Below are 18,166 nucleotides of genomic sequence, written 5' to 3'. Positions count from 1 at the left end.
GGATGTTGCAATACACAGACATTGTGAGCATGAAACATGGAATTTTATTTATTAACATAATATTTGTGAAGCCTCCTTTTATTGGTTGACAAAAAAAATCGGGATTTTTACAACTGGAAAATTACCAACTTTTTATCCAGACTGAGTAAAGACCAATTCTTAAGATTATTAATATTTCTATTAATATTTGGTAGGTATCATGACGCCCAGGACGTGACCAGCAACTTCCTGGGCGCTATGTGGCTGATCTCCATCACCTTCCTGTCCATCGGCTACGGAGATATGGTCCCTCACACCTACTGCGGCAAAGGAGTTTGCCTGCTCACCGGGATCATGGTAAGTACCGGCAACGTGTACTCAAACACTCCGATACTACACCTTTGATACCACGTTACCTGCCTGACTTCTGTAGATGTGTCGTGAGACCTTGTCGAGTGTGCCACAGGAAATTATGCTATATCTTTAAAAAAAGTATGCGATTGCACTGTAGCTTTACTTTCTTTTAGTAATCAGCTGGGTAACTGTAATATTTATCCATATCAGTAGGTGGCAGCAGATTAACATTTATTTTCTTTTTATAAACTAAATATCAGCTCATGAAGCAGTACAGACAAACATATATAATGACTCATTTTGTACGATAAAGCTGTTGAATGTGCAAAACATAATAAAGTAAATCAAATGAAGTAAGAGTCTTTGTAAAGTAGGCTTAAACGTATTTGCTCAAGGTGTGTATTTCTAATCAGTTGATGCTCCTTTTGGCCGTCTCTTAGTCTTCCTGTCTTTGTTTAAAGGTGTTGGTACTTTTCCTTGGGGGTGGTCTTTTGTCTTTCGTCTTTTGTCTCAACATACCAGTACTTTTCCATGTCTTGTGATTTCATTACACACAGAGGCAGATGGGGGTTGAGCCAGAGTGAGTGAGTGTGGACAAGCCAGTTACTTGTCCACTCTACTACTCTCCCCGCTGCAGCTGGTTAAAAAAACAAGTATTTTGCCTGATGTATTTTCTACCGTTAGCCAATTTATAGCTCTCCTACACGTCAGTGGTCTGCCTTTTAGACCCCACAATTTTGCACATAGTTTTGCTATCTTTTTAAATTATTTTCTTATTTTATTAAAAACAAACAAATATTAAAAAAAAGTTAACCCTAAACCTAAAACAAATCCTTGGACCCTCACACTTAACTTGAACCCTAAACCTAATCCTAGGACTTTTTTGTTCCACTGGTATACTGGTATGGCTGATTTTAAGTTTTACTTTTGTTATTTTTCTATGAGAACAAGATGAAAATATAGAAAAACTTAAAACAAACTATAATATATAATAAAAGTAACTAGAATGGCTGTGTGCAATTGAGAGAGGTGAATGTCTTTATAGGAAAAGTTACGGAGTCAGAAAAACCAAAATGCAGAGTCAGCTTTTTTTGGCAGTTGTCATATCTGGGCTACCTAACTGCCTGTATAGGTTGGTATTGATATGTTGTTTTGGCCTGGGAGAGTGGAAAGGCTTTCTGGGTAAAAAACACTGAGTCAACAAAAACAAAATTGCTAAGTGAGCTTTGTTTGGCATTTTTCACCTCTAAGGTAACCTACCTGTGAAAAGATGGTGGTGATATTTAAACTCCTCTCCCATTTTTTTGGGTGTACAATCATGGATCCCAAATGAAGACATTCTCATGGGTGATGACACAAAATTATTAACCAAAATAAATAACCTGTATTACCTTATGAACCAAGAAGACTGTAAATAATCAGGAAAACGCAATACTGTCATATTAGGCAATAAGATCATTTCAGATAAAAAAAAGAACAGAAAATTAATTGTTAGACATCTTCACGGTGTACTTTGTGATTGTTTAATGGAAAAGTTGTGCCTCAGCTATCACGACCAGAACGTAATCAGGACCCAATTGCGTAACGTTTACCACTAGCTTTATTGAAAGAAAGAGGAAGGGTTGCGGCCACGATCCGGTGTTCGCTGGACGCGGGAAGCAAGTCGCTCTCGCACTCGGATTGTGATCCGAATACGGAAGAGGATCTTTCGTAGCGAGCAATGGCGGTGTCAGGGACGGAAAAACAGGTCAGAAGCCGGGACGGTGAAAGCAAAAATGTGGTCGGGGTCGGAAACGAGTCGTAAGCCAGGACGGGGGACGAGACGTGGTCAGGATTAAAACATGTCATAGCCGGGGATAAACGGGAGCAAAAACGGGACAAGCTATGTATAGTGTTATACAGTAGTGCAAAGAGTGCAAGAGGAGCAGCTAACCTCTCTCCTGAGAATTTCTGACATCCCAAATAAGCCGGCTTTGGTGCGTTTGTAGGTACATGCAAACAAGAGCAGTCCTGCCAAGTTTCACGCATCCCGGTTGCGTAATGAAGGTCCCACCTTTTCCGGGTGTTGCATACTCCCACACTCAGCCTCTCTCACTCCTTCCCTCGTCCCGTCTCTTTGCTATTTGTCACATTTCACTCTGCTGTCCATCTCCTCCTCCTCTCGTTGTATTTTCAACCCACCGTCTGTCGATCAGAGTCCCTTTTGGACACTAGACTCCCTCGCCGCCTTTTTCGGATTCCCCTCGAATCAACCGCGGCTGTTACCTTCATAGTTACAGGAGATAATTAGTCCCTTCTGAGGTTTTTGAAGTCTTTTCAAACGTCCATCCCAAAAAAAACGCCAGGTTTGAATTTTTGGGTCAGGCGGAAGGAAGTGTAAAATGAAACAAGATACCAGTGATGACTTCTCTTAACTGACTCAAAGCTAATTGCCAGTGGATTCATTTTTAAAAATCTAAACTACTTTATAAATTCTGATTTGTGCTCCAAAATGGCTGAACCAATTTTAATGTAAACATTTACATTTGTACTTTAAGCCTCCTTGAGTGTTTTTACCTAGGTTTCATGTCAAGGCACCCCGAATAAATTCCAGCGAAATAAAATAAAAAATCAGCTCTCGTGTGGTGTCACGGTGGCCATGGCGCCCAATTGGCCCCGCCCATGTGGCGCCAGCTTCTGTCACAGTTGCCATGGCGCCCAATCGGCCCCGCCCGTGTGGCTCCAGCTGCAGCTTGTTGACAGATTGGCTCCCTGTCAGTAATTAAACTCTGTCCTGTCAGTCCTCTTTTGTCGGTCAGTTTGCGAATCTCCGTTTTTACATGGCAAGCTCTTTTTCGCCTGTCCTGTATTTTTGCTCCTGTTTTTCTCCCGCTACAACCACGTCTGTTCTCTCATCCCGAATAACGACCCATTTTCTGATATCAACCACGCTAGGGTTAGGGTTAGGGTTAGGGTTAGGGTTTTTGCTCTTCTATCCCGGCTACTGACCTGTTTTTTCTGTTCCCGACACCGCCATCGCTCGCCACGGAAGTCCCACTTCCGCGTCTGAGCAACCTGCTCCACACGACCAGCGATCACCGGATCGTGTGTGCAATCCTTTCCCTTCTTCCGAATAAAACTGTGAGAAACGTTACGCGAGTGGGTCCTGCCTGTCTCCGTTCTTGTCCCAACATGTGGTCTGCTTTCGTGGGGTATTTAACACCCTCTGGCGGCCAAATTGGGCACTGCAGCTCTCGACCACCGACCACTCCACTGTATTTTTGGAGTAATATTGTGGTTGTATTTTGTAGTATTTCAGTTTCAGTGTATCTGTAGTATTTTTTATAGGATTTCTGTTGTAGTATTTCTGTTGTAGTTTCTTTGTAATAGCATTTTTGTATTGTACTAGTAGCATTTCTGTAATAGTAATTTTATATTATATCCATAGTAGTATAGCTTGTATTTTTGTAGTATTACGGTAGTTGAGTTGTAAACTATTTCCGTAGTAGTGTTACTGTTGTATTTTTGTAGAATCTCTTTAGTTGTATTTCCGTAGTAGTACTTTTTAGTATTACTGTACTTGTGTTTCTGTGTTAGCATTTTCTTAGTTGTATTTCTTTTGTATTGTTGTAGTATTACTGTAGTTGTATTTTGTAGTATTTCAGATATAGTATATCTGTAGCATTTTTGTAGGATTTCTGTAGTTGTATTTATGTAGTAGTATTTCCGTAGTAGTATTTCTTTTGTATTTCTGTAGAAGTATTTCCCTAGTACCATTTCTTTTGTATTTTTTGAGTATTATTGTGGTTTTATTTTGTAGTATTTCAGTTTCAGTGTATCTGTAGTATTTTTTATAGGATTTCTGTTGTAGTATTTCTGTTGTAGTTTCTTTGTAATAGCATTTTTGTATTATACTAGTAGCATTTCTGTAATAGTAATTTTATATTATATCCATAGTAGTACAGCTTGTATTTTTGTAGTATTACGGTAGTTGAGTTGTAAACTATTTCCGTAGTAGTGTTAGTGTTGTATTTTTGTAGAATCTCTTTAGTTGTATTTCCGTAGTAGTACTTTTTAGTATTACTGTACTTGTGTTTCTGTATTAGCATTTTCTTAGTTGTATTTCTTTTGTATTGTTGTAGTATTACTGTAGTTGTATTTTGTAGTATTTCAGATATAGTATATCTGTAGCATTTTTGTAGGATTTCTGTAGTTGTATTTCTGTATTAGTATTTCCCTAGTAGTATTTCTTTCGTATTTCTGTAGAAGTATTTCCCTAGTACCATTTCTTTTGTATTTTTGAAGTATTATTGTGGTTGTATCTTGTAGTATTTCAGTTTCAGTATATCTATAGCATTTTTGAAGGACTTCTGTTGTATTTCTGTTTTAGTTTCTTTGTAGTAGTATTTTTGTATTATACTAGTAGCATTTCTGTAATAGTAATTTTGTATTATTTCCATAGTAGTATGGCTTGCATTTTTGTAGTATTATGGTAGTTGGGTTTTAAAGTATTTCCGTAGTAGTATTACGGTTGTATTTTTTGTAGGATCTCCGTAAATGTATTTTCGCAGTAGTATTTTTTTAGTATTACTGTAGTTGTGTTTTGTAGTATTTCTCTAGTAGTATAAGTGTTGTATTTTTGTAGGACTTCTATCATCGAGATTTTGTCACGGCTAGCATGGTCGCCGAGGCGACCGGTCTGCCCCGCCCCCTGGGCACCAGCTGAAGCAGATCTGTTAATTGCGTGTGTGCTACTTAAGGGTGGGTTGTGGGTTTTGCGGTTGCTGGGTCATTGCATTTTCTGATACACATTGTCCGTTCTGTTATGCCTTGTCCTGTTTAGTTGAATCGGAAGAAACCTGTGTTTGCACGTTTTTTGTTATAGCCTGTTTGTTCTGTCTTGTCCCTGAGTTTTGGACAACTTTTATTTTGGTAAATAAAAGTTTCGATCGTCACGCAATTGAGTTCTCCCTTCCTGCCTCCGTTCTGGTCCGGTCACCCCTTCCACCCCACCTCGTGACAGATTTGTAGCAGAATTTCTTTGTATTTCTGCAATAGTATTTTCTAGTAGTATTACTGTAGTAGTATTTGTGTAGTTTTTTATTGGTAAAATTTTGTTTTTCTTTTCATATTAAACAATATATTAGTGTTCTTGTTTTTAAACACTTAATTTGATATCTAGTTTGGTATTTAATTCAGTAGTATTTTTTTATATTTCTGTGTTAGTATTTTTGTAGTAGACACATGAAAAGAAAATTCGGACAGAGTTAGCACCCACCCAAAAATATTTTTAATTAATACTTTATTGACCCACCCCTGATGTAAACACTGCATAATACCCAAAATAACAACATTGAGCCAAAACAATGTACAATAGTGTGCCATAATAGTCAAAATAGAGAACAACCCTGGCATCTTAAGCAATCTCCTTTGCAGGTATCCATTAATAAAAACAGCACTATAGTACATTCTAGATTGTAAAAAACAAATCCGAACAAACATGAAATAAATTACTTCTCACTTTCCCGACTGACGGACAGATTTAGCTCCGACAGTGCGTCAGAAGTGCTATTATTTTTATTTATTGATTCATTTCTTTTTGCAAATGCAGATACAAGACGGCGATGCTTTCAAGTCCATTTACTTTGGAGTAGCTGGAGCCACTTGTTTTTACTTTGGAATTTGCAGAGGGAAAATATAGAGCTATTAATAATGGAGAAAGCAATTTGTGCTAAGTACCGCAAAGGCAAGTTGTTTGTGAAAATATATTAATTTTCTGTGCGCAAAGTTTGACATTCCTTTTCAAAGGTTATTTCATTATCACCCTCCTTTTATGCGCTCCCGGCAAAAATAGTAATTTAATAACTTGGTTTCCGCTGAACTAGGGGGATGTGAGACTTTTCCTATGTGTACTCAAAGGTTGTACCTCTTTCAAATATTCATCTCATATGTGTCGACACACGGCAGCAAGCCCAGTTAGAAAGGTTTGGAAAAAAAACTTGCAAAGAGTAAGAAAAGTAAAATTTACTTTTTGATTATTAATTAAAATACTTTATAAAAATGAGTACAGTGGAACCTCGGTTCTCGACCATAATCCGTTCCAGAACCCTGTTCGAAAACCGATTTGTTCGATCACCGAAATCATTTTTCCCATTAAAAATAATGTAAATCGCTTTAATCCGTTCCAACACCCTGAATGTTTACCTTGAATGTTTAACGTAAAGCTAACCCAGGCTAATCGTACGTTCGCGTTATCGTAATCTTCCGTACGAAAGATTACGCTAACATGAACGTGTAAAAATAAAAAAAAGGATAAAGAAAAGAATTATGAATAGGATTTCTTACCTTTGTGGTGGTCAGCAGAAGGCGCAGGTAGACGGTGGGGAGAGGAAAATCATTAAAAGTTTTTCAACCTCTTCCAAAACTTGCGGCCGTTGCTTGCTTATAGCACTTCACTTAGCCACATCACTAGATTTCACAGCCTCCTTATTCTTTAGTATCGTACTGATCGTAGATTTAGCCATGCTGTATTCCCTAGCAAGATCAGACACTCGCACACCTCCTTCATATTTTGCTATTATTTCTTTCTTAAATGCAATAGTTGTACGCACTACTTTTCTTTTTTTACCTGTAGCAACTTTGCTGCTTGCACTGACTTTCTTCAGAGGAATAATAAGGGGCTAAAACACTCGTACGCCGCTCAGCATCGCACCCTAGCGTACGCACTCATGCATTACCGGCGTTCGAACTCAGATTTTTTGACCGAACAGCGAATCAAGAATTTCTCGAAATTTTTGGTCGGACTCCCATTTGTTCGAACTAAGAGGTGTTCGAAAACCGAGGTTCCACTGGACAAAAATATGCATCGGGCAAAATAAATAAAAAAATAAATACAGTTAATCAAGAATCATAATACTACTGTCAGGGTGCAGATATAGTACAATAAGATTTAGGACGGCCATAGGGAAAAGCCTGATCCCCTCTGCCATCCTTTTTCTAAACAACATGCTTGCGTGGGTTTCCCCCGGGCACTCCGGTTTCCTCCCACATTCCAAAAACATGCATGCCAGATTAATTTTCCCTAAGTGTGAATGAGCGAGCGAGTTGTCCGTCTCTGTGTGCCATGTGACTGGCTGGCAACCAGTTCAGGGAGTCCCCTGCCCACTGCCCGAAGATGGCTGGGATGGGCTCCAGCACCCCCGCGACCCTAATGAGGATACGCGGTGCAGATAATGGATGGATGGATGTATGTTTTGGTTTGTATGTTACAGTTTATATTTTGCTTTTGTCCTTTGCCAATGAAACGATGAATACTATGTAGGCTCATTTATTTGTAAATCGAACCTAACCGCCCGTCACAAAATTATATAATTGGTTAGTGAGCACATTTCACTTGCCAAAATTTTACATTTCGGACAGATGCTCACTCGTTACCGCCATGATGATAGCACAGTTGTGCTTTAAGCAAACACCACTTTAGTTTTAGGGCTACTAGAAATTATTCTTCTGTTTTTTTTTCACTGACAGTACTGGCAACTTATTTCATGTGGACGGTAAATTACTTATAAAACACACTAGACTAACATTTTTGAGATTACCACATAGTTTAATGTTTCTTAAGGTACGAGAGTATAATCTGAATTTACTGTTAAACTTTTAAATTATACGAAAACAAAACGTGTATAAACTTTTCCAATTATTCCAAAGCTTCAAGTGTGGGAACCAGGACAAGTGAGCAAGTGGGTTTGCACAGTGTCTGAAATAAGGTCTACCCGACATCCGGGGCGTGCATCTTTTACGTCGGGCGTACAACTTACACGTCTCTACCCGAGTGGCCGACAACTTTTTCAAGAAAAAAAAACCCTTTCGTCTTTTTTTTAATTTTTTTCAAATGAAACGTTTTCTTTATTCCGATTTCACATACTCAGCAGCCAATCAGAAGCCTGCATCGAATAACTTCGTGCTTCCGGACTTTCCCGAGCGTTATAAGGTCGCGCATTTGGATATCATTTTCCAAAGTAGACGCACAGAAAACACAAGAAAAATGGAGAAGTGGTTAGGAATCAAGCCAAAACCTCAGCTCCAGAAGAAATATTCAAAAGAAGCTAACAAAATTGATGACGCTACAAAACGTACATTAAAAACATCGTGGAAAGAGGAGTTCACGTGGCTTGTAGCAAACATTTCATGAATGAAGATGAGTAAATACAGGTACATACTGATGGCAGATGGAAAAACAGCGATGTCATATACATGCAATGAATGTTATAAGTAGATTTATAAAAAACTTAAATTTAAAGTGTTGTTCTGTTATATATTCTGAATCTCAATCCTTAATACTTTGCAACAACGTTTTTTTTTGCGATGAGTCATCTTATTGTGTTTCAAGTTGGGAAAAATGGGGCAAGCAACTTTATGGCTGGGCAGGCAACTTTTCAGCTGGTGTCCGCTAACTTTTTGTCATGAGTTTCAGACACTGGTTTGCATATTGTTATTTCAGACGTAATGTCTTGTATTTGGGTTATACGGGAAAATTCACTCACTATCTCTCCATAATCGCATTTATCAACTCGCTGTGTTAGCAAACCTAATATGACTTTGCAAGATAGGGTTGGTGAACTAAAGCCCGTGGCATTTGAATCTCACAGCAAATGAGAATGGTTAAAATACAATGATGCAGTAATACAGTTTATATAACTCTAAAACAGTTTGTTGTTTTGATGCCACTTTTGGCCCCTGTGTGCCTTCTGTAAGCTCTCCCCCCATTAAATTAATGCAAACTTTCAAATAGCTGGTTACATTTTTGTGTATTTGGAATTTGTCATGATTACCGATGTAAATCACCTGTGCCCGCTCATTTGGCGCCAACCGCTGCGGGCTCTGATTGGCTCCCTGTCCCTATTTAAAGCCAGTCCTGTCACTCTCCTGTTGGCAGTCCGTCAATGAACCTCTGCCCCGCAAGATGTGGGTTTTGACTCGGTCCTGTTTCCTTTTGGTATTTCCTGTCCGGTATTGTTCCGGTTTATATTGTCCTGTTTAATATCGGTTTCCAGTTTCGTTCCCGTCTAGTTTGTCCTGTTTATTTTCGATATCCTGTTTTGATATCAATCCTGTCTGTCCCGTCCAGTCCGGTATCGACCCCATCTGTCCGATATCTGCTCGGGCAATTGGTATCGATCTTGTCGACCTATGGCTTCCTGTCATTCCACGCCAGACTGTTGCCTAACGTGCCTGACTCCCCATTTCCCGTAAAATAAAAGGCTTGTGTGAGAAATGTCACGCATATGGGTCCTGATTCTGTTTCTGTTCATGACAGAATTTTTCAACCGTGTATTTTATCAAAATATTTATCAAACTTCATGCAAGAAAAAAAATTTCTTATTTAGCCCTATTGCATTTCCATTTTTTCCAGTGGTTAATATAAAATGTGCTCAAAAAAGCAGTAAAGTAAGTAAAGTATTTGCTTTACTTTTAAAGAAATGTGTCTATTTTCTAATAAATATAAAACAAAATATGTCATTTACATGTAGATAAATGAAATTATTTGTATATGCTAATGAGATTAATGGAATAGGTCTACATAATTTTTCCTCTTGCGTCTTCGATGTATCCGATTTAAGACAATCGATAAAAACAGACAAAAACGACCCTGACTCCGACCTGTTTTTTTGCTGCCGTCTGTCCTCCGGCTTTCAACCTCTTTTTGTCCCCGACCACGTCTACTCTCCTTTCCCGGCTTACGACTCGCTTCCGACCTTGACCACGTTTTTGCTCTCCTGTCCCGACTACTGACCCGTTTTTCCGTTCCTGACACCGCCATCGCTCGCCCACGGAAGATTCACTTCCGCGTTCAGAGCGACCTGCTTCCCGCGTCCAGCAACCACCGGCTCGTGGGCGCCAACCTTTCTCTTTCTTCCAATAAAACTTGTGAGAAACGCAGTGAGTCCTGTCTCCGTTCTGGTCCTGACTCATATGGAAAATTCCATGTGTTTCGTTCTAGTCAACCCATGCCAATGAAGCTTGGACTTCCTAACTTCATCTAGAATATTCCACAAGTTTCGTTCTTGTCAACCCATGCTCATGTCTTATAAAAACAACACACTCCAGTTTTCCAATGCTTTTTGTAGCCACTGAATAATACACACTGTCCCTTTTAAATTTCACTCAGTTTCTATGCAGAAAACAAATTACCGTAAATTACGGACTATAAGCCGCTACTTTTTTCCCAAACGTTCAACCCTGCGGCTTATTCAGTGACGCGGCCAATTTATGTAATTTTTCTAACAGCCGCCAGCGGCGCTCGAGTACAAAAGGTAAGATTTAGACCGGTGGAATATATGCGCCGAGGAAGACTGCAACTTCTTAGCTTGTGCACGAATTAAATTAGCGTAGAAATATCCTCACCATGCAAATTGCAAAAAGAAGGGCACATGACGCAGATTTCAAGCTAAAAGCAATCGAGCAGTCCGATAAAGAAGGAAATAGAGCTACTGCACGTAAACTTTACTTTGCGAGCGTGTTGCTAGCGAGTTTTTTAATAAGGGAGCGTGGGTCGACGTCTCTATGACAAAGTCTCTTTCCCATACCGAAGGAAGATGACTTTGATGACGTCAGTTATAAGGAGGAAAATGAGGACGGTTAACCGTGAATACTACAAGTACGGTATGTTTTTTTAACAGAGCCGTTTACTGTCTAGCGAGCGTGTTGCTAGTAGCGTTTTGCTACCCTTCACAGGCACAGTTTGGGATGAAAGTTATAATATTATTATTAAAGCTTTAAAAACTCTCTCGGTGTACCATCTTTCTTTGTAAATATGTGTAACCATGTATAATATGTATTTGCAACTGTATATTTTTGTAATGTATTTATTTTAGAGACTTATTTTCATATGTTTTCCACGGGCGAATCAAAATGAAGGGGCGAAAACAACGGGGGCTGACGGGAAGTGGAGTAAAGGTGAGACGTGTTTGTGGACGCAGCGGACAATAGTGGATGTATATTTTTCCAACCCTTACCTTTGGAAATATACATTTTTTTTCCTTGGATTATTTTCAACGGGACCCGGACTCTGCAGGTCTGCATCAAACCTTAAGTACCGGTATAATTTTCCGTTCATTTTGCCGGCTGTGGTTTTTGGACTGGTTATGTTGAGCATTTTTTTTTTCGGTCAGTTCTAACTTTATATTTAGTTTCAATCGCGGGACTCAAAGTCGGGCTTGGGTTAAATATGTGAGTGTATTACATGTTTTAATGTGGGCGCATGCGGCTTATATGCAGGTGCGCCTTGTGTAAGTACAAAAGTGGTTATGCAAAAGCGGTTATCCTCTTAAAATGTGGTGGGTGCGGCTTATAATCAGGTGCGCTCTATAGTCAGGAATTTACGGTAAGCTTTTGTAGCTCTTTTTCTTGCTAATTTACGTATGCAAAGATGCTTAATAAAACAATGTCAGGGAGATCACTTTCCTCTTAAAACAGAATTTTATTACCAAAACAAAGGCTACATGTTTGAATGTGCTCTACAACCGTCGGGAATGCCAACTGGGCAGCAGTGGAAAAACAAAGAGGGAAGGACGATGAATATACGCCGCAGGCTGCATCCTCCACACAGTGTTGGCTCTGCTGCGCTTGACACACTCTTAAAGAGGACTCCCCCACAAACACACAAAAACACCCTCCTCCCCTGTCGCACCCAAACACTCTCATCACTTTTCAGAGTGGTTTATTTTCACCGCTTTTCAGAGGAGGAGTGATGAATGTCAGAACGCGTGAAAAAACTGTGCTCGGGAGTCAAGCTCAGCCCAGGAACTCAGGTCGTGCTTTGGTTGACAGGTTAAAGGAAGGAAATGGATTCCTTTTGTTAGGGAAAAAAACTATATTACAAGTGTAGCGTTAACGGAATTGTTCGAATGAGTTATCTGACTCCATTAACCAAACGCAAACTTCATTCTCCTAACAATGCATGCTCGTTTCATAATTTAGGGAAAAATATTGACGAGAGACAGGCATTTCCACACGGGGCAGATTTATTTTCTTAAAGTATTTAACTAAGTGAATTCCATCGAATTTAGCCGAATTATTGTCGAATTAGTGTAATTAGCCTTCGTCGAGCCTCCCTCTCACTATCTCCCATCTCTCCTCCTCCGTCTTCCGTCTTTTTCACACGCTGGGGCATTGGCTCCTCCCCCATGGGCAGGCCAGGAACTTCCTACGTCGCCACCTCGTCTGACAGGTGCGTCACAAAGGCCCCCCCCCCATGGGGCGGGTCAGGTGCCAGCTTCACCACCTCCTCGCCGAAAGACGCCGCCATGTCTAAAAAACTCACAAGAAAGCTTATCAGAACACTTCTCCAAATAATGTCTTGTTTGGGTTTTTGTGTATTTGGGATGGCCATTGTCCAAATTCTTTTGTGTTTTTTGCTCCTTTTTCCCCTTTTTTTTTTTTAATTTTCTTTGTTTATGTATGTGTTTGTTTTGCTGTCGGTCACCCCTCTCGAGGGATATGACCAGGGTAGATGGATGGATAGATAGTATTGAGAGAGTACTATCTGTGTTACTTTGAGCTTAAGTGAAAAATTAGCTAGCATAAGGAACTCATTTGTTTTTATTTAAAACAATGTTTTCCAAAGTTTTCCAGGCAGTTTCTTTTTGCAGAGAATTTCACCAGCTTTTGAAAAAATATTTCACAAGTTACAGATGTTAGGGAATTAGGGGAGCATAGATGTGTGATCGCGAGTTTGTAAAGTATGTGTGATTCCTTGTGCTGAAGGGGACTTTCAACTCTGGGGTGTTTCTTTGTCGCGTTTATTTGAAAGCACACTCAAAGCTAGCAAATCAATTCCTGAATCAGTCCTGTGGTACTTTAAACTAACGTCATCAACACACACCTTAACTCATGGTTGGTTGGTTGGTTGGTTGGTTGGTTGGTTGGTTGGTTGGTTGGTTGGTCGGTCGGTCGGTTGGTCGGTCAGTTGTTCAATCAGTTAGTCAGTCAGTCGGTCTGTCGGTCTGTTGGTCTGTCGGTCGGGACTCTAAGTTTGTCTCATAGCATCAATGTCAAAAACACAAATAGTACATGCACCATACCACTGATAAACATAGACTGTCAATTGGTCTGTAGCAGGGGTAGGGAACCTATGGCTCGGGAGCCATATATGGCTCTTTTCATGAGTACGTATGGCTCCGAAATAAAATGTAACTATTGCACATCTCTCTGTGGCGTTCCAAAGTCAAGTGATTTCATCCCGATTTTGGTCCATATAAAGCTGGAGCAACTTAATGCTGAAGTTTGATAAGAAACCATTTCAACTGATTAATAAAAACGCTGGCAAACGACTTTGATTGGGTGAGCAGTACAGGTGGGCAGATCCCTGTACACAGCGCAAGGCACTTCCTTCTCTCTCTCTCGCTCAGTGCAGTCCACACCGAAAGTGAATATGACGATATGCTTATCGTTTGCAGTCATTTGTGACATTTTTACAAAAGAACTTTGCAAGCACATTGTTTTGAAACCGTTATTAAGGACAAATTTCATGGAAAAAATTGCCTCAACACTCTTAACTGAAGGTGGAAGACAAATTGTAAATGGCATATTTACATTGATTTGGGACACAGGATTTGGCATTATCATTTTATACATTTGATTAAATCATGATCTGCATTTATGTAGCACTTTTCAAGTCAATGACTTCCCAAAGCACTTTACAATGTGCTCCACATTTCCCAATAGCGGCCTTGCAGCCATGTAAGGCGCTAACCTGCTTATTGGGGGTATTAGGGGTTCAGTGTCTTACCCAAGGACACTTCGACATGTAACACGGACGAGCCGGGATTCGAACTGGGATCCCTTGACGAGCGCTCTACCTCCCGAGCTACTGCCGTCATCAAATGACGCACAGTGAAATTAAATGTAGTGAAGAATTAGCTTTTGTTGAGAGAGTGTGTTGGGCACTTTTTTCCAATTTCGTCTGAAAATATATGATGTGGCTCTCTCAATTTCTTTTTAAAACAATTTTTGATTTTATGGCTCTTTGGGTCAAAAAGGTTCCTGACCCCTGGTCTGTAGGAAGGTAGGTAGGTAAGTATGTGTGTCCACATTCGATAAAAAATGGCTAGTCCAAGTAAAAAGGGTAAAGTAAGGAGAACAGTTTCTTGGTTGTTTTTTTATCCGTAAATCATTTTGTTGGTTGGTTGGTTGGTTGGTTGGTTGGTTGGTTGGTTGGTTGGTTGGTTGGTTGAAATATATACAGCTGGTTATCCTTGAATTGTCTGTCCACATGTGTTGCACCAGTGATTTTTCTCCAACATCCATCCCTTCAAAGATTACTTTGACAAAATAAAAATTTTAAAAGCAAGTCGAGCTGCTCCGAGCACACAACTGACATCCTTCTCTGTGTCACAACGACCCTGATTGCACACTACTCTGCACCAAAGCATAATTACATGTCATCAAAGTGTTTCTTTTCTTAAAATTGGTATTTCTTCATTCAACACAAACTGCACAGGACAGAATTGCTGCATCACAATATGTAATGCACAGTATGAATCTCAATGCGCGCAATTGTGTCCCGTGGTCCGAACCAGCACGCTGCTGATTGCTCTATGTAGAAAGCGAGTGCACGCGTGTTGGTGTGGGAGTTTGCGCGTCCACGCCCACGCGTGCCGGATTCCGGCAGGGTTCCCTCTGCAATCTCGGCAGACGGGCCCGACGCGAGCTGAGTTGCTGTGATTTGTTTCTTGTTCCCGAGTGTTTCCCTGTGCACGGCCATCCACCTCGCTGTCAAGAAACGGGGAAATGTCATCTGTGCTGCTGGGCGACAATTACACGCCGCGAGGAGACAATTGGATCATTTTAACTCAAAGAAAAACTACAGAAAAGTGACAGGGACAAAAGCGTAAAGCTGTGTCTTTATCCGACACAAAAACTGACCACTTACCGACCAAGGTTTTAGGTTTGCTCTTGGTATTGGTGGGACCGGCGCGTTATTTTAAGTGATCAAATCATATCTATCTATCTACCTTGGTCATATCCCTCAAGAGGGTCAACCGACAGCAAGACAAACACGTATACAAAAACAAGGAAAAGAAAAAAGGAAAAAGTAGCAAAAAACACACCCAAAAAAATGACGATGGCCAACCCAAATGCCCAAACACCCAAACAAGTTAAGCACCTCGGCACCAAAGTCGGTCATGCTTTCACCCCTCCAGATGAAACGGGACACAAGAAAGCGGCCATGTCACTCGGGTCAGGGTGACACAACACACTCTTCTGTTCAACAGCAGGGCCCGACAGCTTTCGCTGGTTTACCCCTGCCGCATTACACAGGTGCCCAGCCCATCCCTTAGAATCAAATCAGTGTGGACAGACCAATTATTGCTTGATATCCGTTCCACCGGATGCTAACGTTAGCATAGCGCTAAATCTCCTGCCCGCTGCTATCAATGAAGAGCAGCTTGCACACCCCAACGGAGCTTTTATCGTCGCCGGCGACTCTAATCGGGCATGTTTATGGACTGTACTTCCCAAATCCATTCAATACGTGGACTGAGCAATTAGGGAAAAAAACACTGGACCGTGTGTACAGTAAGATCAAACATCTAGTTGGATCCGCCCATCTCTGTCTGTCCCTCACCACCTCATACACCCCCCCTCCGGAGGAAAACAAAGCCTATACAACAAGGACAGTACAAACATCTTCTTTGTTCCTTTATCTCTTTGTTTTCCTTATATCCTCACTGTGAAATGTGGAACTGGAGTGCCACGTCCATTTTCGTTGTCACAATATATTCCATGTAGTAACAATGACAATAGACGTATATTCTATTCTATTCTTCTATTCTATTGATATGGGTGGAGACATGTCCCCTCCGTCCATGCCAAAACTACTGTATGCCCTTGCTATCAATGTAACTCAACCATTTCATTCCGTCAATCTATCATGTAATGTGCAATCAGGGGAGGCAGGTAAGGCTGTGCCTCAGGTGTCATCATGGAAATATAAGCTTTAAAATACATTAAATGGTGGTATTGATCCAGGTTTAAAGTTCTTTCACGTTTCACTTCACAATATTTTGATTTTCTTTTTCAAAATAGCAGAGTTTCATATTAAACATATCAAAATTATTAATACAATTGTATGTAATGTGTTACTGAGATGAGTGTCTGTAGAAGAAGAGTGAGGCACGCAATTGTCTTGCCTTATGACAGAGGGATATAGTGAGACAAAGGATTCTGATTCAGTGCACACCTGAGCCCCAAACAATAGAACCTATAGTATTAGCAAGCTAACAGCAAGTCAATTAATCCAATCAAATATTTAATAAGATGGAGGTTCATCTGACTGAGAATTACCAGGCACAAACCTCACCGCATGTCACTGCTACTCTCACGGTTGCCACGGCGCCCAATTGGCCCGGCCCATGGACACCGGCTGAGACGCGTTGACTGATTGCTCCTTTGGAGTACTTAAACGCGGTCCTTTGAGCCGTTAGTTGTCTGAGCGTCTGTGATACTTCTGTGAAACTTCTGCAAGACTCCTGGTAAACTCTGTGAAATACCTAGTCTGTGAATTTGCCTACGTTTGGCCTGATTTGTTTGATATTTACTACGCTTTTGTTTGGATTTCAATCCACTTCTACGACCATCGATCCCCGGATCGAGTGTGCGCGCATTTCTCCTCTCCCTAATAAATTGTGAGTACGTTATGCTAGTGGGTTCTAAATTCTGTTTCCTGCCCTGGTCCGTGACAGTTACTCGTGTCAACTAAGTATTTTTTTGTGTATAACGCTCACTCCGTGTACCACCCGCACCACCATTTTTTTTAACAAAAATCGTTATAAAGTATCGTTTCACTTTTACTCATCGAAAGCTGCAAGACGGCAACGTTTGGAATCATTTGACAGCATAAACTATAAACGCAAAACCAGAATAAAATGTATAATATTTGTCAGTAGGAGAGTAATGTCACGCACATAATGGCAGTTTTCTTTTATTCTATGATGAAAATGGAGAAAGTAAGAAAAGGACTGTTTCAAATACAGTCAAGACAAGTCAAAAAGACTGTTTCAAATGCAGTCTGAATGCCAACTCAAACTCCCAAAAAGACGAAAAAGTAAGTTTATTCGGTGGTGTTTCGTCCCTTTGGGTCTCCGTCGCTTGTTATTCTTCCTTTTTTGCACTCGTTTTTGGTTGTATGACCTGATACAGCGACAGTATTAAATCAGCGCTCTCACCGCCACTGCTCGGGTTCGATTCCTGTTACATTTCATGTCCTTCAAAGTCATTCATCATCAGATACACCAAAGGATTGCTTCCCTTGTTGTGTGTTTTTGCTTTTTTTCTATATCTTACTAAATTAGAATAGCCTAATGCCTAATTAGTGGTTTATTAGAATTCACTTTGTCTAATTATTGAGTTATCAATATTTTTTCTGCCAAATACAATAAGTAGGACTTGTTAGCAGTGTTCCCTCTAAGCTGCGCACGTGCGCAATTGCGCACTGCTCGCACATTCTCAGCGCACAAGAAAATCTAGCCAGCGCACAAAAATGAGGGCTCAAAATTACTAATTAAGAAGCGACTCAAGTCAAAGTTACAGTGCATGAAGGTAAAAATACACGGGTTCCCCCGACGTTGTGTCCTAAATGCAGTATTTTGAAGTCGAGTCGAAGTAGAACGAAGTTGAGTAAAGTTAGTAGAGTTTGTCGGGAACCGGCTTCTTCGGCTCGGCTCACTAAAAGGAACCGGCTCTTTCGGGTCCTGAACGGCTCTACAGGTTTTTTTTGCTTCTTTAATCCCAACATGACCAAATATTATGTAAAATTATACACAAAATGACATAAAGGAGGAGGGAGAATAGA

General features: G+C 40.4%; 1 protein-coding gene across 1 annotated transcript in view; it reads left to right on the top strand.

The window, feature by feature from the left end:
* Positions 1-18,166, top strand: part of kcnn3 (potassium intermediate/small conductance calcium-activated channel, subfamily N, member 3) — a 208,950-nt gene that overhangs the window by 132,105 nt on the left and 58,679 nt on the right. The window contains exon 6 of the mRNA XM_088328117.1: positions 195-336. Within this exon, the coding sequence (XP_088184243.1) occupies positions 195-336 (142 nt within the window). The remainder of the gene's footprint in view (positions 1-194; positions 337-18,166) is intronic.

Source organism: Urocampus carinirostris, chromosome 2 (genome assembly GCF_059441175.1).
Source record: "Urocampus carinirostris isolate Australia breed hairy pipefish chromosome 2, RoL_Ucar_1.0, whole genome shotgun sequence".
Classification (NCBI taxonomy): domain Eukaryota; kingdom Metazoa; phylum Chordata; class Actinopteri; order Syngnathiformes; family Syngnathidae; genus Urocampus; species Urocampus carinirostris.
The sequence above is the reverse complement of the archived record's forward strand: the minus strand, read 5'-3'. Positions and strand labels throughout refer to the sequence as shown.